This window comes from Prunus dulcis, chromosome 3 (assembly GCF_902201215.1).
Source record: "Prunus dulcis chromosome 3, ALMONDv2, whole genome shotgun sequence".
In the NCBI taxonomy this organism is placed as follows: Eukaryota; Viridiplantae; Streptophyta; class Magnoliopsida; order Rosales; family Rosaceae; genus Prunus; species Prunus dulcis.
In genome coordinates, this window is record NC_047652.1 from 14,003,538 (window position 1) to 14,023,394 (window position 19,857).

At 37.8% G+C, this 19,857-nt stretch overlaps 2 protein-coding genes across 2 annotated transcripts; one reads left to right on the forward strand and one right to left on the reverse strand.

The window, feature by feature from the left end:
- Positions 1-264: 264 nt before the first annotated feature.
- On the forward strand, positions 265-2,020 carry LOC117621814 (EEF1A lysine methyltransferase 2-like; the record flags this gene model as incomplete). Its single annotated transcript, XM_034352359.1, has 4 exons — positions 265-381; positions 840-943; positions 1,128-1,179; positions 1,580-2,020. Coding segments are annotated over 4 exons (474 nt in total), but the record flags the coding sequence as incomplete, so codon positions are not given.
- Positions 2,021-13,546: 11,526 nt separating this feature from the next.
- On the reverse strand, positions 13,547-16,446 carry LOC117622713. Its single transcript, XM_034353477.1, has 2 exons — positions 16,107-16,446; positions 13,547-13,966 (listed from the first exon to the last, which is right to left on the reverse strand). Exons 1-2 carry the CDS (start codon positions 16,216-16,218, stop codon positions 13,689-13,691), a joined length of 390 nt encoding a protein of 129 aa, XP_034209368.1. The 5' UTR covers positions 16,219-16,446; the 3' UTR covers positions 13,547-13,688.
- Between the last annotated feature and the right edge of the window lie 3,411 nt (positions 16,447-19,857).

Consider the following 19,857-nt stretch of genomic DNA (forward strand, 5'->3'; position numbering starts at 1 on the left):
GGCTGCTTACGTACCGTGAATTGTTATACCCGACCCAGTTCGAAATATGGGCTTTCTTTAATAAACAAATTTAAAAGCTATGCCTCAGGAATGCCCATTGCTTTTTTCCTTTGTTTTATTTCTTTTCCCTTGTTGGAGGGTAGGGGCGAAGGGGTGGGAGTGTTGTCAACAAAAGTGTGAGTCAAAGATTTCACGAACTTTTAGTCAATGACTTGAATTCCATTTGTTTTTCTAAATGGCCACATTGACCATAATGAATGAAATTATTGGTGTTTTGGGTTCAGGTTTTCGGATTTAACTGGAACCGATTATAGTGAAGGAGCGATTGACCTTGCTCGAAGCCTTGCAGGTCGTGTTGGATTACCCAACATTCATTTTTTGGTATGCCTTTTCTTTTGGCCAATTTTTTCTGGTATGTCTAAACATTGAAAAAATATCAGATTAGAACCTAATGTCTTCTATAATCCCTTGGGACATCTCTATATTTTTAGTGAATGAAATGGAATTTCTCATCTATCTACTTGGTAAGTTTGTGGAGTGCTTTTTCCCCTTGTACCTGCTGAACATGGGAATAAGCAATAATTTATAAACATCTGCATGGAATTTTCTAAATTAAATCACCAGATATGCATTATTGACTATGATAAACTTGTTATTCTTTCCATTAGTTGGAGTTAAATCTATACAAGCAATGTAGAACAAGTATTTATATGAGGCTGAATTTCTGTAATTGGTTCTTTAGCATTATTGTCTTCAGAATCCTGGCTTGTGTATACTGTTTCTTTGATACTTTGTTTTTTCAATAATTTAAACTGAATTGCGTCACATTTATTTTTTAGGTTGATGATGTTCTAGACACCAAGTTGGAAAGGCAGTTTCAACTTGTTGGGGACAAAGGAACCTTAGATGCCATTGGATTGCATCCAGATGGTTCTATCAAAAGGTAAAGGCCAGTTTAGTCTGCATTGCTGCATTTGCTCTCTTAAGATCATTAATCTTTTCTTTTCTATTTTCTGATTGATATTTCCTCAGTTTCTGTATTAATGATTAGTTCAGTTCATCTAATTGCTTGTCTTTATTGAATAGAGGGAAACTAGAGTGAGATAGATTGTGTTTTTGTTATACAGGGTAATGTATTGGGATTCAGTTTCAAGATTGGTGGCTCCTGGTGGAGTATTGGTGAGCATCTTCACTTTGTCTAGTACTTGTTACTCAAAGTTGCACTCAACTTTATTTAGGGCATGTTTTTGAAAGTGCTAAAGTAGGAAGTTAGAGTATATAAACTATTTCATTATGAACACAGCTGCTTCTCACACATTCACTTTGAAAGTGCTTTTTGATGAGGCACCTAATAGTTCTTTTTTAAGCCAAAAGCATTTTGTGTTCTGCCGAACAATATCGGAAGCACTTTTGGATATTTGAATCATCCCCAAACACACCCTAAAACCATATAAGATTTTAACATTTGCACCATCATTCTTCTTATTTTTGTTATTATTTTTAAAATTTCTCTTTGTCAAGTTCTTGTTTCTTTTGACACTACCTGATATTTCCATTGCCTTGCGGAACACCATTGTAGGTGATCACATCATGTAACAGCACAAAAGATGAATTGGTGCAAGAAGTGGAAAGTTTCAATCAAAGGAGTGTGACCCAGGAACATGATGAAACACCCAAAGATAAGTTCCAATACCTTAGTCATGTCCGCACATATCCGACATTCATGTTCGGTGGATCTGTAGGATCACGTGTTGCCACTGTGGCATTTCTCCGAAACTGAATCACTAATCCTTGCGAGTAACATGGTTTGACGCGGTTCATGCATTTGTGTGTGCACACCGAGAAATGTACTGACTTGTGCAAGTTCTTTTATTTGTTTGAAAACCATGAAACTCTCTGATTCATTTTAAGCTATTTCTTCTTTGTCAGGGTTTCTGCTATGCAAAGTTTATACATAAAATGTACATTTTATTGCTTAGTTGCTAGTATGAATGTATTTTGGTTAAATAGCTATTTTACATATTAGATTTTCCTATTCTCTATCCTTTGGAATTCAACTACCTTCTCTGCGAGAGATGAGCTTAAAAATTTATTTAGTATAATATCTATTTTACTTCTTTTTTCATTTAAAAAATTGAAAGAATGAAATCATCTTTTACTCTGTCCTTTTCTTTTCTTCCCTTTCCCTTTTCCACATTAGGTGGAAAATCCGAAGACCTTTTAGTGTCAAAAAGACTCTAGATGAATTGGATTGCTCCAAGATCTGGAGACCTAGTCTTCCTTGACCTAGAGTTTAAGGAACCTGTGTTTTTTTTTTCCCAAACCTCTGCGTGAGAGAGTTGCTTTATTTAACAGTCTAAATAATTTTTCGACTCTTGGTGCGAGAGAGTTTGGGAGCCAAGTGTTTGAGAAAGGAATTGTTCTCTTCTCCACTTAGTTGGGCCCTTTCATCATGTGATTCTAAATCTAAAATGTCGGTGATTTTCTACAACCCCCTTAAAGGATCAAGTGTTTAGGAACGAACCTAGTGATGTGCTTGTCAAGTGTTTATAGTGATTTTGGTATTTGAAGTCTCAGAATGACCTGTCAAGTTGCTTTTTGTGTAGTTGATGCATGGCCAGGAAACTGGGGTTGGATGTAGGCAAGAGGCTGAGCCACCTAAACGTCTCTTTTTACTTATTTTAATTTTTTGTATGAGTTTATGTTTGTTTGATCCTTTCATTTTCGAGCCTTATAACATGTTGGGTATCCTTGATCTGCTTTGTTTGCTTCAGCTGTGGTGTGAATTTCCATTGGGCTAGATCCCGTTGGCAGAAGAGATAGGGTTATATGTTCACAATTAGGGTGAGAAATTTGGAAGACCTATTTACCTAAGTCTAGGTAGTTTTCCAGCATTGTGCCGAAATAAGATAAAAACACTATGTCAAAAGGTATAACAATCAACTTGGTCTAGCAATTTTTACGCTTTGTTAGTTACGTAATCTCGAGTTCACATGTTCTTATCAAAGATGTTACACAATGAAAAAAACAGTTTTAAAATTTACTTACAAAACTAGTTAGGATCGAACACATTTTGCGAAAATATATCATTCAATCAGACCATTAGGGTTAGCAAACGTACCTTAAGACCAAGTTAGTATATTGGTCTAGCAATCGTTTAGATCTTAACAAACATTTGCCCTCATTGATTTGGTATATTTGGTAAAGCTCTTGATATAAATACTAAACAAATTAAACTATAGTTGACTCTAGTATATAACTAGTTGCACTCCAAGAATCAAGAGAACTTTTTACAAAAGCCATAAACCTAAATCAAAGCAACGATTACAGTTACTCCTTGTCAAACAAATTCATTCACATATTATCTTGAGAACATTGACCACATACAATCCAACAACACAAAGTCATTAAATTGACCCTCTAGCCTTCCCCATCACTCCTCTCTCTCTCTCTCTCTCTCTCTCTCTCTCTCTCTCTCTCTCTGGGGTGTACAAGATCCAATCCAATATGCCCAAGTCGATTGATCCAATTCAATCCAATCCAATTTCAATCGGTTTCGATGATTTGGCAGATTGGATTGGATTCGTAATTTTCAAAACTGACATGATTGGATTGGATGACGGATTTGCTTATGAGAATCCAATCCAATATAGTTAGTTTTATGCTTATTTTGCTCTTGTAGGTATTTGTAGTTGAAAATGTTATGAATAATTTAAGTCATTTAATGAAGTTATGTCTGATATAATATAATCAAAACAATTTTCTCTAGTATTTCATTTATATTTACATTTATATCTATTAATATGTTTGATTAGATTAAACTTAAGGATAAATGTTTATTATTGTCTTTTTCCATTATAAAAATCAATAATCCAATCCAATCTAATATCAATTGAATCGGATCGGATTGGATTGAATTTAAATATCTAACATGATTGGATCATATTGAAAAAATCACAATCCAATTTATAGTGGATCGGATACAGATTGACTAAACCGACGTACACTCCTACTCTCTCTCATTGGTCAACAAGATGTGGTGGCACGCCTCTAGCTACTCTCTCTCTCTCTCTCTCTCTCTATACTAATCTTTGGTTTCGCCTTTGTTCTTTGCATCATTCTTATGCCTCTCCTACTTAATATGAACCATTGTGTAAATTTTGATTCTCGTAGCATATATGTTTCTGTTTTGATTGCTATTTAAACCATATGAATGCTTAAATGAATGTAACAGACTCAAATTTAATCGGATACTATGGAATTGATTGAGAATTATTGTTTCGTTGCAGCATGATTCTACCTAAATGAGGAAAGATAGCTTGAGGCTTTTTTTTGGGCCTGTCTACATTTTAGATGTAATCAATGGCATGTTATACTTGGGATTTTTAACTGGATAGAACCCATAAAAGAAACTGATAGTTTTACCATTGTTCTGGTTTTTTTTTTGTTTTTTTTAAATTTTTTATTTTTTTATAATTTAAAAATAATGGCTAATGCCCATTAATCACAGCGAAATTATGGTTTTTGCTAAGGATTAAACAATGGCTAATATTGAGATTTTGAAGCAGTGAGGATTGCTAAACTTGAGCGGGAGTGTTTACATGAGTTGCAAGGTGATTTGTTACATTTTCCATAGTTTATCTATTAAGTGCAATTAAAAATTAATTACGTTTATTGTAGCTTGCTCAATGTAATATTGTTTCGCTTTTATGAGGAAGAATAATATTAGAAAATTCTCAAATACCATTGTTTGAAAATTTATACAAGATGAATATAACTAATTTGAAAGGAAACAATTGTTGATAGAGATTCTAAGTTCAAATCTCATGAACGAGAACTAACGAATAAAATATAGTCAAATAAGTCGACTAGAGAGATGTATAGTTTTTTTTTTTTTTTTTTTACAAAGATATGTATATTTATCATTATTGATTCAAATTTACCTAGAGTGGAACAAGGACAAGGCAGAGAGTTGCAGAAATTTCTTGGGTTTTTATTTTTGGGAAGCTGGGTTTTGAATTGTGGATGTTTTTTGTTTCCGGGATGGTGATGGTGGTTCGATTGGGTGGTGTTGTTCTTGGTGTCGATATGCCGTTTGACTGGGTGGTGGTGGATTTGATGGTGGAGGTTGTGGCAGTTTGACTATGGTGGGGGTTTGATTCAAGCCAATGATGAATGATCTTCCATTAAATCTGCTTTCTTGAAAACACAGAAAACGTTTGACGTTTTCAGAGTCTAAGGGCCAGTTTGGCATTGTTGTGCTGTGAAATAATCGCTGTCAGATTTACTGTGAGAGAAATCAAGTGTGAGATAAATCAATTTGGGGTTTAGTAAACTTTTTGTTAAAAGTGTTGTTGGTACAATAATCAGTTTTTAAGTGTATGGTAAATTTTGTTGTGAAAGTGCTTTGAGCTGTGTATAATGATTAAAAAGGGCATTATGTTGAAATGACTCTTTTGTTTAAGTGTTTTATAGAAAGGAAAGCACTTTCATTTTCACTTATATGTATTTTTTGTATTAAATTTGTTTCCATTGCACCCTAAAAATTAATTTAATTATAAAATTAAATAAAAATTATGTTAAAAATTAAATATTTATATTCAAATGCTCTAAACTAATGTTTCAAGTTAAATCCAATATATTCCATTAAAAATAAATATTCTGTCAATGAAACAAAGAAACAAAAATAAGAACAACAAATAAATAAATAAATAAAAATCAACATCAACAACTTTTGAAGTTAAAACCCTAGAAATTAAAGAGAAAGGGTGAAGAATGAAATTTATAATTAAAACCCTAGAAATTAAAGAGAAATAAGGAAGAATGAAATTGAGAAGAAATAAACATAATATGCCTCTTACCTGAGTCTTGTGGCTTTTCAAGAGTGTGCTTAAATTTATTCAACAATAAAAAAATAATAGGAAGAATAGAAGAGATTCAAGAGAAGAGATTGCGTGAAATAGATTGTGGTATTTTCGGAAGTTTGTAAATTTCATTAAACCTAGTGTCTCTTCGAAATTGATTCCAACATAATCAGAAAATAAAAGCACCTCATTAGCTGTTTTCCCTTATAGCTTTCTCTCATAACAAATTTTAACAATAAATGATTTTCTCATAGTTTACCAAATAGGTTGACATTCCCAAATTTTTTTAAAAATCACTTATCACCCTAAATAAGCAATGCCAAACGGGCACTAAGGCATAATTTCAGATTCGTTTTCCAAATTTTTATTTTTATTTTGGAAACAATCCACCAAATAGATATTCAATATGTTTTTTGAGTTTGAAAATAGAAAACGGTGCTTAAAAAAGGATACCGAACGGCAACTTCCTACTTAATTGATTTCTTTCCTGTCCAAACACTAAGAAGTAATTTCGGTTATTTACACAATACAAAGACGTTACTCGCATTTGTATATCTTCTGCTTGCTGTTTGGGGTGAACCAATCTGAATACCAACCCTAATACATCGATCAGCCTCTCAATATACAATGTCGCAATGGTGCCAAGTATACAATTTAAGAGACAATGCTGTATCTTCGAAGTATATGAGTCGTCTTTTGGAGTAATAGGGGAAGATGTCGATATTCCTCGTTGTAAAAGATCAAAAAAATCATCATCTTCATCCACAGAATATTAATATCATCATCAAAGTTGAAGAAGAATATCAATATTGACGATCTACCAGAGGTTTTGTTGGTTGAAATTTTATGTCGCTTTCCTTGTAATAAATTTGCTATTAGATGCAAGTGTGTTCCAAGCGCTAGTGCCCTACCATCTCCAATCCTTTATTTATTCGCAACTTTTTGTGTCTCCAAAATCATAAGTGTTTGTGTAAATTTCCGCGTGGGGAATATTCACATGTAGATTCTTCACCTTTCTATCTTCCTTCTCTCTCTTCCTCGATTCATGCGAAATAAATATGAGTAAATAGACCACACCCGGGAGTGTTGGCCAAAGGCCCTCAGATGCCTAAGTTAGTTCAATTGGATTTTTGAGATAAGAAATGGCAATAGCTAAAATAGATGGAGTTTTCTCTCATAGAGAGAGCCAGATGGCCGGAGTGGTGTGTGGTGGCACTTAGCCATGTGAGGAGAGAGAGAGGGGCAATGGCAAGGAGAGAGAGAGAGAGAGAGGTTTTTTTGTAGGGTATTCGAATTGAGTTTTGAATTACCTTGAATGTCTTGTGTTTATAGCCTTTTTGTGTGCTAGGGTTTTAGGAGTATAATCTTTATTTGGTTAAGATTATTTTTCCCCCAAAAGATGATAGAAATTACTCTAAGAGATTTGGTGGAGATTGGTTCCTTGATTTAGGGGGATATTCCTATCTTAAACCAAAGATAATTTCCCTAATTAAATAGGAATTAATTAGGGTAATTAGTTAGACCTAAAGAATATTCATTTTCCAAGTGTCGTATTCTTATTGGCCGGTGAAATATATGCTCTTACAAATGCCCCCAGCTTCTGCATGGCGCTTGTGAGACATGGAGGAGATGAGAAATATTTACCGAGCTCTCCAACTGCATTTGGCTTTCTTCTTTGAGTTGAGCTCCTTTTGTGAGTTGGGCTCATAATTGGAGTAGGCTTTTGACTTCTTCTTGGAGCAGTGGGAATAGACTTGTGATTCCTCCTTGACTTAAGATGCCTAACCTTTATAAATATAAAGTGTCTCTTCACTCCTCTTCAAATTGCAAACTTGTCATCCTCTACTTTTTAACTAGTGAGAGAGATTTGAAGAAGTGTACTTCTTGTTGAGGAGAGGAATCGCCGAGCACACCAAGGTAGGTCGAATTTATTTATTTTTCTTCTTTTTTCTTTGTGGCGAGGACCGACTGGATGGGCCCGCTAGTTGTCATCGCGACCGACGCTAGTAGTGGTGTCGCGATGTCTATCGTGGCCGCTGCTGGAGCAGCTGTAGTGAATTTCTCTTCTTCTTTTTTCTTCACTTCCGAAGAGGAATAACACGGTGGGCTCGACTGGTTGCCGCTATGATGTAATAGCTGGAGCGATGAGAGCTTCGGTAGGCTATGACAACAATTTCTTTTTCCCAGGGTGTGCATTGCGGGCCTGGCTGTTAGACAGCACCCTTTGCTATGGTTCAACAGCTAGGCTGTGTTGTGTTTTCTTCTGCAGGTGCTGGTGGAAGTCTCCGAGCAGCAACTATGGTTGTAGTGGTTGCCTGATGTGGCTATTGACAATTGTTTTGTTTTGTTTTGTGTTTTTTTTTTGGTTGAAGCCGAGTTGCTCCGTGACCTGTTGGACTGGTGGCGGTTTGACTCGGGCTGAGGTGCTACTTTGACGAGTCGGGCCACGTGGCCTTCTCGTTATATGACTTACAATTTTCTTCCCTTTTTACAGCTATTCATTGACCATGTCCTCCAATGACGATAGTCGTTCACCAAGTTCGCAAGTGCCTTTGTGCCTGTGTGGTGTTTCCAAGGTCCACAAGAAAACATTCGTGGCTAATCAACATCACGTTACTTCTGAATCTCACTTCCAGAAATGGTTTCCCACTTATGCTTCTGCCATACCTAATGGTGTGCATGTTAAGCTGGCAACGTCTTCGACTAACGATGCGCCTTGTGTGGATTCAAATGATCCAGATACCAGAATTTTCACATTCCAACCCTTCTACTTCTCTTTGGGCTTCACATTCCGTTATCAAAGTTCTTTAGGAAGGAGTTATGCACCATGCCATAAAGTGTGCCCCAAGCCAATGTACTTTGAATGTCTACAGGGTGATCATGTGTTTTGCGAATCTGAGCCGATTCATGTATGCAACGCCAAGTTGTTTGACAATCTCATCCAAGGAGATCATGTGGGGCATGCTGATGTGTTGGAGGTCAGTAGACGGTGGGAAGACGAGGTCAGCGATGGTCCACTTGTTCCCCTCACTTACTGTGATGGTACGTTATACTTTTATTGATTTGCTTCAATTTTGTCTAAATTCTTTGATGTGTGACTAACTGACTTCTGTCTTCTGCTTGTAGAAAATGACATAAACAAGAAATTGGATCTTGGGTTAGACATGGCTAAGGTCCGTTAGGCCCTAAATATCCTTGCGAGGTTTCGCGAATGGTGTTCGCTGTTGAGTGAGTATCAGGAGAAAACTGGTGGTCTGTCCCTTGCCAAGGATGTTGAGAGATGGAAGCAGTATAGCATAGACTCGGATAATCTGCCAACCGAACAGGAGGAGTCCTCGACCAAACCACGCTCTTAGCGTCCAAAGATGAAGCTGCAACTTTGCGAGCAAGGGATGTGTCTTCGCTAAGGAATAAACTGAAACTTCCTTCTATTGTGATCAAGTCTTCTTCAAAAGAGGTTTCATCGGCTGGGAAGACTCAAGTGGGATCTGCTCCATCGTAGTCTGCGAGGGTGAAGCATGTCGTCGTAGTAGATAACAAGAAGATTGGAGGAATGCGGAATTTCCATGACATTCGGCTTAAGTATCCTACTAACCTGCTGAAAGATTGCAATCTGCCCTGCAAAGAAGCCCATTCCCGATTGGTTCGCCTACCGAGAATGAAAGAGTTGCTGACATTCCTCTCCAAAGTTCGAGTCGTCTACACCAGTCAAGGGATGAGGATTGAATTATGAGAACTGCTCATCCACCTAACCATCGGGATTCATCAGCTGGGAAGGTTAGAGAGTCATCTACTTGGGCGAAGGGTTCTTCGAAAATGCGATAGCTGGTCCAAAGTTTGACAAGTTCAACTTCGTAAGGGATACATGTGTGCCTGATCTTGCACTTAAGACGGAAGTAGGCCTATTTACGACCAAGCATGGTAGCAGCAGAAGAGTTGAGTTCACTATCTTTTTTAGCATGGGAACTCTTCAGCACAAACATGCTCTCCTTCATTTCAAACATCCTCATTTCATGACGGGTCTACTCAACCGAGACTTTGCCAGTTAGATCAAAATTCTTCTTCTCCAAATCACTGAGCTGAGCAAAAGAGTGGGCAACAACAGACGAGTTCTGAATGCCCTAAATAGCAAAAATACCCATTTTTTAGGCAAAGTGACAACCGCTTCCTTTCGCTTCTCCAAGGAAAGATTGAGAATGTGCCAAGATCACTAGCCTGATGTATATGATCAACAAGCTTGACGCAAGCAAATGGACTTGATAGAAAGTTCGTCTTGAGCAGATCAGACACACATGCATCCCTTGCGGAGTTGGACTTGTCAACCATGGGACCACGTATTCGCGTTTCCAAAAAACCCTTCGCTAGAGTAGATGGTTATCTGACCTTCTTAGCTGCCGCCATTCTTACCTCCAAAGGAGTCAATGATGCTGAATCAACTTCATGTTTGACTGATCATGGCTCGGTAAATGAATAGCGATGCTTAGGTGGATGAGCACTCCTCCCAATTCGATCTTTATCCTTTGACTGGTGTAGATGACTCAAACTTCATGAAGAAATGTTAGCAACTCTTTATTTCTCGGCATGCGAATTGGTTCGAGGACAGACTTCTACGCAGGGCAGATTGCAGTCTTTGAGCTGGTCAGTTAGAGACTTGAGTAGATTGTCCCGAACATTCCTCATGCTGCCAATCTTCTTGCTATCCGTGCCGACAAGATGCTTGACCCTGGAAGACGACAAATGAGCAACTCCCACTTGAGTCCTTTTAGTAGATGAGACCCCTTTCGAAAAAGACTTGATCATAGCAGAAGAAAGTTTCATCCTCCTTAGCAAAGACACATCGCTTGCCTGTGAAGTTACAGCTTCATCTTCGGAGGACTTAGCGTCGGCTTTCTATTTTGATGGGGTTCGGTTGAGGACTCCTTCTATTCGGCAGGCAGATCATCTGAGTCTGGGCCATACTGCTTCCATATCTCAACATTCTAGGCAAGAGGCAAACCACCAGCTTTCTTTCGATACTCGCTTAATAGCTGGTGCCATTTGAGAAACCTCACAGGGATGTTCAGGGCCTATCGGACCTTAAACATGTTCGGCTCGAGATCTAGTTTCTTGCTGATATCATTCTCTGCGAGTAAAAGACATAAGTTAATTTGGATAAAATTGAAGCAGATCAATAGAAGTATAACGTACCATCATAATAAGTGAGGGGAACGAATGGACCATCGCCGACCTCGTCTTCGCACCATCCGCTGACCTCCAACACGTCAGCATGCCATACATGATCTGCTTGGCTAAGACTGTCAAACAACTTGGTGTTGCATACATGAACCTAAGCATACTTTTCATAGCGCCTCACTTCAAAGAAGTAAAAGAACTCCTGCACCGTCAGATCCAGCTTGAAGAAATGGCTTAAATTCGCAAAACACATGATCGCCCGATAGACGTTCATAGTACATTGGCTTGGGGCACACTCCATGGTGCATAACACCTTCCTGAAGAACTTTGACAACGGGAATGTGAAGCCTATGGAGAAATAGAAGGGACAATATGAAAATTATGGCATCCGGATCATTCAAATCCACACAAAGCACATCGTCAGTCAAAGACACCGCTAACTTAACATGCACGTCATCAGGTATGGCAGAAGCATAGGTGGCACGCCACTTTTGGAAGTGAGCTTTCTACGTAATGTGATGCAGATTAGCTACGAATCTCTTCTTGTGCACTTTGGAACCACCCCACAGATAATAGAGTCACTTGAGAACTTGGAAATCGGCTACCCTCGTCAGAGCACATGACCGTTGACTAACTACAAGCTGCCCAAGCTGCTGACAAAGCACCTCGGCCCTAGCTGAGCCATAACCTGCCTAGCAAGTCATAGCGCAGCTCTTAAAAAGAACAGTCGTGGCCGCGGCAACCACCCAACCACTGCCACCAGTGCTCGCGGCTGCGATTATGAAACTACCCAGGTGTCGAACCGCCAGGCCCAGATAGTCCTCGCCATTGATGACTCCAGCCACCACATCACGACGACAACCAGCCGCAACAGCCACATTGATGCCACCACAGCCAGCAACGTCGGTCACAACCACAACCAGCTAGTCCTTGCAGTGAATTTAAAAAAAAAAAAAATTGACCTACCTTGGTGTGCACGACGACTCCTCTCCTCAACAAGTAGTACACTCTATCAAAATCTCCCTCACAAGTTAGAAAGTAGAGGATGACAAGTTTGCAATTTGAAGATGAGTGAAGATAAGCTTTGTATTTATAAAGGTTGGGCATCTTGGATCAAGAAGGAATCACAAGCCTATTCCCATTGCGAGCCTAACTCCAAGAAGAAGTCAAAAGTGTACTCCAATTAGGAGCCCAACTCAAAAGATAAAATTTCAGATGTAGTTGAAGAGCCTGATAAATATTTCTCATCTCCTCCATTCTTCACAAGTGCCATGCAAAAGCTGGGGGCCATTTGCAGGAATATATATTTCACCGATCAATAAGAAGACGACACATGGAAAAGGAATATTCCTTATATCAAACTAATTAATTAGGGAAATTATCATTGATTTAAGATAGGAATATCTCCCTAAATCAAGGAACCAATTTCCACAAAATCTTTTGGAGTAATTCCTATCATTTTTTTGAGGAAGAATAATCCTAACCAAATAAGGAATATTCTCCCAAAATCCTAGCACACAAGGAGAATATAAATACATAGCTACACAAGACATTTAAGGTAATTTTAAAACCCTAGAAAAACGCCACACATACACACAAACGCCACACACACACAAACGCCACACACACACACACATTCTCACTCACTCACTTCTCTCTCTCTCTCTCTCTCTCTCTCTCTCTCTCTCTCTCTCTCTCTCTCCTCACAAGGCTAAGTGCCACCACACATGGCTCTGGCCACTCGACTCTCCCCGTGAGAGAAAACTCCATCCACTTTAGCTATTGTTGTATCTTTATCACGATCCAATTGCACTAACTTAGGCATCGGAGGGCCTTTGGCCAACACCCTCGCGAGTGTGGTCTATTTACTCCTATTTATTTCACAGGGATCAAAGAAGAGAGAGAAGTAAGATCGAAGGTTGAGGAATCAACCCGCGAATATTACTTGTGCGGAATTTTGCTCAAACAAATAGGCAACAAATAAATTGGTTGTTGATGTTATTTGAGGTCTTAGTAGTTAGTGTTCATGTGTACCAAAATGTTTACTCAAGAGCGACTAAAACTTGAGGTCTTACAAGTTTGAACAAGTATATGTTTAGAGTCTAGAACTTTGCAACCAAAATATTTCATCAAGAGAGATTGAAACTTGTAATTCATATTGGGTTTTTTTGTTTATGAGATTATGATTTGGATATAATTGCCCAAATATAGTTTGGTATTCTTTTACTTCTTGTAAGAACCGATGTCTTCCTGATTGCGTATTTTTCTTCTTCTGTCATTCTTTTTCCATATCAGAGTTTGTGTATGTGAGAAGAATGGATTGACGCGGATGGCGAAATCAAAGATCCAAAGTTGGTGAAGTTTGTTTTTTGTTTTTTTTTTTTTAATTTTAAATTTTTTAATACAAATGATATTCTACTTTAATTTAATCTAAACTATGTGGAGATGATTTAAACTCAAGTGCATAGTGGGAAGCATATCCATTCTTGCAAATTACAAAACACGCTGAATCCCAAAAAAAAGAAAGTGCATATTTGATATTCTAAGTTCAAATCTCATGAACGACAACTGACAAATAAAAAATAGTCCAATAAGTGGGCTAGAGAGATGTACATCTTTTTTTTTTTTTTACAAAGATATTTATATTTATCATTATTGATTCAAATTTACCACGAGCGAAACAAGGACAAGGCAGAGAGTAGCAGTAAAACAAGTGGCACCAACAGTCACACAAACCAATCGCATGAGCTCGAAGAACGTTGATACCTCCCTTGCTCTTCTGAGTTTGTAATTATAACCCGCTGCATAATTCCAACCATATTGTTGGTGCTTATTATTGCAACATTTCTCAAGTCTCTCCCTCATCTTAATTACTTCTATCTTCTCTCTTAGAACACTCAAATTTGCATCTACAATATTCCTCGATCTACCTGATAAATAGAAACAGAAATATAAACATATATATAGTCACGATATATAATATTTTACAAACACATTGGAAGCTATAACTTTAGTCTATACATCGACAAAATAAATAAACTAAATACATAAGTATTTTTAATGTGTTCGGAGAGTTTCTAAAAGTACTAGAAATTGCATCTAAACTATTCCTTGATCATTTTGGCGAAGAATATATATCGCAAGTGGGGTGTAGCTCAATTGGTTGAGCTCTTCTACCTCCACTTATCAGAGGCAGTTCTTAGAGCAAGTGCAGCGCAGGGGCCTGGCCCTAGCAAAAGGCCTCCCCCAAGCCCGATTTCCACCTCCAGCGAGCAAAACCGAGCCTGGGCAAGGCATCGGACCCACCAGCCTGGGCAAGCCCATGGACAAATTTGGATTGGGCTCTTGCCCGAAGGCGCTGACGTCAGCCGTGACGTCACGCGTCAATGGTAAAAAAAAGTTTGATTTCAACCGCTGACAGACACCAACAGGAAGAAGTCAAGCGGCGCTTCTCGGACGATTTGATTGAAATTTTTTCTAGAAATCCAACGGCTGTGATTTTTTTGGCTAAAAAATTGCAAAAAAAATTCAAATTTTTTTATAAAAAAACATACCAAAAAATTCTGGAAATTTTCCCTATAAATATACCTCACAATTTTATTCACTTTCCACACCAAATCTTCATACAAATTCATCTCCTTCCAATATTTTTCACTTTCCACACCAAATTTTCTACTTGAAAATTTCCATTTGTGCAAAAATACAAATGGCCTCTTCCTTTGAAGCCGGAGAGTCGTGGACAAACATTCGAAGAGGTCAAAATCTTGGGGATGAGGTAAAAAAAAAAATTTAATTGCCTTTTTGTTCAATTTAATGTCATTTTTAAAAATATATTTCTTGCATTTCCAATTTCATTTTTTTAATAGATTATTCAAGGCAAAACAAAAAATTGAAAAACCATTACACACGGCTCCTCAAGTGAACAATGCCCGTAGTCGGTTCTAGTGGTGCATTCTGTGTCGGAAATAATGACACTATTACGTCCTCCGAAGGAAAATACTCCCCCACGTCGTGATCCGGTGAAACTGCCTCCGCCAATGATTGAGTCGTCCTTGTACTCGATTGTGTCGGACTATGAGGACCGGGAGTATTTCAATTGTATAATGAGTGAGTAGGTATTTCAATTGTATGATGAGTGAGATGTGAAATTTATAATAAAATATGAACACATGGCAACCAAAAATCTTATCCGAAAATTTTATCTGAAAATGTTATCTAAATTTTTAGGTGAGAATTTTATAATAAATAGTGACACTTGGCAACCGAAAATCTTATTCGAAAAATTTATCAAAATTAATGGTTTAAGTATAAAAAATAAAAAATAAAATAAAATGAATAGTAACTGCCCTTGCCCTTGTCTTTTGGGTTGAAACCAAAAAAGGCAAGGCTGCCAATATTCACATGAATAATTAAGGATGTAATATTATATTTTAAATTTTGATAGTATAGTTATTAATCCAAGAAAATTCATTAACCTAATATTTATTATATGATTTTTTATTTGATGTGACTGTCTTTCGCTAAGTTTAAGTTGTAAATTTGCTATCAATACATATGGTCCAATTTTTTATTTTTTTATTTGGTTAAGGACTATGTTTTAAGAGGCACCATTACTCATCATTTTGCACAGAGCTTCTAAAATCTCAGTCACTCTTGCCACTCACGTGGGTAGAGGTTTGATATCCCATCTTAAACCCTAAACCCAATCAATATTTGTATAAATCTCCATCCCAAAAAAAAATAATATATACAAAACATATAATAACAAATTAAATTAGTTGAATTTATAATGTAAGGAGAAAAATACATAGTGTAATCACGATACTTTTTATGAGCGTTAGAAGCTAGACTTTCGTATATGCTGTGCATTCATCCAAAATAAATAAATAATAAAGGATGAATAGATGAATATTTTGATATGTTCTTGTTTAGATTTGCTAAAAGTAGTTGCCACTAACATTGCAGAAGGAAACTGCAAAGACGATGACATTTAGTTTTTTTTTTTTTTTTTTTTAATAAGGCAATGAATTCAGATATTTCGAAATAACAAAACTAGGGATTGAGAGTTACCTTCATCTAAGCTCTGAGCTCTTACTTGCATGACATGATGACGACGACTGCAACTGCTCCGGATAGATGGCTGTAGTACATGAAGAGAACACAAAGAAGAAGCCTTGGCCATGTTTCTTTGTATATTTCTGCTTATGATCTGAATGTGAGATTTCTTCCAATATTGATCACTGTAATTTCGAAAACAAAACAAATCGAAAAGCAAAACAAAAAGAAGAAAGAAAGAAAGAAAAGAAAAAAGAGATAGAGAAAAGGGTCCCTAGAGAGTTTAGGCTTCTCTACCCAGAAGAATGTAATGTAGGGTGGGAAAGTACAGATACGTTCTGTAAAGCCAACTTTGCTTGCCTATTCTGCATATGGCTTGTTTTCTTATGTATATTTTTATAGCTGGTTTTTCCTTCTTCTTTTTTTATTTATTTTTTTTTTTTTTGACAGAATAGCTGGTTATAATTCGGCGGTCAACAGATACTGACGAGTGGCCAGCTCTGGCTGGATTAGGCATGCACTGTTGTCAAGTTTCCAATGATCAATGACGAATTTATTAACTGCGTACGGCAGCCATGAGCAACGTTTGGGAAGTGTTTAAGGACATTATCTAATAGGGATAAGTTAACCTAGAGGTCAAAGTAGCAAAGAGCCACAGACAACTAGTTTGATCTGACTTTTGGGGTTATGTATTTTGGATATGTATTAACATTGGACATTTTAATTTATAAGTTGGCTGTGTGTTATTAGCCAATAATGTTTTTTTGTTATAAATATATAAAGAACGACTGGGTGATGTAAATAATAGTTGGTTGATCGACAAAGCATCTTGGACATATGAAATTAACAACATGTATTTTTATTTTCTCGTTTCATAGAAAACACTTAAAAGTTGTATGGGTATTAAAAGTGTTTTTTGGAGAAGCACTTAGTACCAGTTTGGCATTACTTATTTAGGGTAATAAGTGATTTTTAAAAAAATTTGGAAAATCCAACCTGTTTGGTAAACTATGAGAAAATCACTTATTGTTAAAAATTGATGTGAGAGAAAGCTAAAATGGAAAGCAACTAATGAGGTGCTTTCATTTTCTGATTATGCAAGAATCAGTTTCGAAGAGGCGCTGGGTTTAATGATTATGTGGCAATCATTTTCTGATTATGTGGGAATCAGTGCCAACAACACTTTTAACAAAAAGTTTACTAAACGTCAAACTGCTTGATCTCACAGCTGATTTCTCTCACAGCAAATTTGACAGCGATTATTTTCACAGCATAGCAATGTCAAACTGGCCATGTGCTATTTTAGGAAGCACTTCCAAGTGTAAATTTTTTTAACATGCTTCTAATAAAAGCGCTTTTTAAAAATTCGCTTATGAATAAAAATGCTTCTTAACAAAACTATTTCAAAGAGACTCTAGCTTAATAAAATGGGCAATGATTGACTAGTACCAGAAACGAGACACATTTTCGGTAGTAATTATATAAATTATAATACTAAATGGTTTGTCTGGGGGATGTTTCTTTCGTGGTCCATGAAGGTCCTATGAGCAAAACAAACTATCAAACATTTAACATGGAGTGCCGTGCGTGGTCCAGAAAAAAAAAAAAAGGAAAGTGCAGCAGGCAGGTAGATAAATGTGTGTTTAAAAAGGTACAAAATAATATGTTTTGTATATAGGATCTACTGGAGTCAATATATAATATTGAAGTGAGACAAACGACCTCTAATATTTGGTCGCACATCTCCTAAAACCTGTGTATTTTTCCCCCATATGCTTATTTTAGTTTAACTAATATATATATTAGCATATTTGTCTACGATAATATTCTATAATTTCTCGAGTTTGTACATCTCTAGAGTTTGAACCTAGTAGATAAGTGAATGTATTCATTTGTAGCTCTCAAGATGTCTGGTAGTCGGTCTTTTTTTTTTTTTTTTTCCTTACGATGCGTTTGATGGGTAGGGGTTTTGTTTTGTTTTGTTTATTTTTTTTAATTTTATTATAAAAATGTATAGAAATTAAGGTGCAACTGAATCCAAACAATATTCTAATATTATGAAGGGTATTTTAGTATTTTCATAAGTCATGTTACATCCAATTTTAGGGTTTCTTGGATTTTGGAGTGCATGAGGGGGTATTTGTGTAATTTCTAGAATCTTAAGGAGTTATGGGAAAACACGAAAAACCTCAGGAAGTGTTAGTGTAAATAACTCATCCTTAAATTCTTTTAAAAATAATGAGAACACACGGACACAATAATTTCATACAGAAACTCATACAGGTGAATCAAGCCACGTGGATTGATCTTAATCAACTCTTTCTATCAACTGTTTCTCTAGCAAAGATAGAAAATTTATCGAACTCTAACTAAGCATGCAACACGATGAATATTTATTAAGTCCTACATTATACCACTCACTTGTATATCGACCTCAATCTTTTCTGAATACAATGGTATTAGTATATATATATATGTTTATACCCGAATTAAACGGCCAATGACCACCCGACACGTGGACGGAATCGACAGCTTCACACTACAGGCCCTTCGGCAGGAACCCTACCGAAGCATATACATCTTGATGCTTTTGCCCTTGGACACGTGTCATGCTCACAATCCGCTCCTACAGTCCCACATCGGAAATTCCAAAATAAGCACACCTCCCAAGGTCTATATAAGGAGACCCCTATTCCCAAAGAAGGGACAGAAAATCCAACGGTACGCTACGCTTGATCTGTAGTCTAATCTTTACTAAATCCGTACTTATTTAAGCATCGGAGAGCCTTCGGCCGGTACCGCACCGGTACCCCAAGGTCTTACCGAACGTTCCTTTTTGCAGGAACTTGATCTTCCGAAGACTAACTCCCTTCCGAAGACACAATATCACTAAGTTGGGCGAACCACGTGTCAAACCACTTTTTCGCATCAACAGTTTGGCGCCGTCTGTGGGAATTGTCGGAACGAAAACCATTAACCCACTATCTCCTAAACATGGGGACCACTTCAGGACCTACCTTTTTATCAGAGGAAGGGGTGCCGTTCGGAAGGCAAACTGGAGGTAGCCCAGCGCTACCCCCATGCACTCCCTTCGGCAACACCCCCTCAACCCAAACAGCAGCTGAAGCCGAGCTAGTGGTCCAAATCGCGTCCCTGCGAAAGGACATGGCTAGACTTCAGGAACACAACCACCACCTTTCGTCCAAAGTAGACGAAACCCAGCAGCTGCTGCACCAGCAGCGCACACAGAACTTCCAAACAACTCACTCTTTCGAAAGTTTGGGCACCCCTCATAGGAGGAGGTACGGAAAGGCAGCAAGGGCAACGCCCGCTCCTTCCAAGCAGCTGGTGGTGCCAACACCCAGGGACCAACCGCACGTCCCGAAGAAAGTCTATACCGATTGCCGACATCGACTTAATGATCGGGAGGCAGAGAGACAGAGGTCCCCGATCAAGATTAGCGCTCGATTAAGGGAATCCCGGATGAATGCCGGGGAAAGCAAGTCGCCTATTCGGAGGGTCCAAGGATTGAACTTCGCGGACTCGGCATCCGAGTACGTCCCTTCCAATACGCAAACATCCACCTACCGTTCGGCACCAACTCAATACTTGGGGGATAACTCTGTAAGCCCGCGAAGGCGCTCGGAAGACTATGATGCCGAGGGAATCCCCAGCCGAGACCCTGTTATCCGACTCATTTTTCAGAAAGTCCAGAAGATGGAGAACGACAAGGCTCGCTCCCAGGAACCTGAGTGGGGAAAGCTTC

Bases quoted from the DNA above. Each gene is read 5' to 3' on its own strand.
- LOC117622713 (XM_034353477.1), bottom strand. From the start codon at position 16,218: ATGGCCAAGGCTTCTTCTTTGTGTTCTCTTCATGTACTACAGCCATCT. The intron at 13,967-16,106 runs GTAACTCTCAAT...TCTATTTATCAG, and splicing joins AGCTCAGAGCTTAGATGAAG to GTAGATCGAGGAATATTGTA.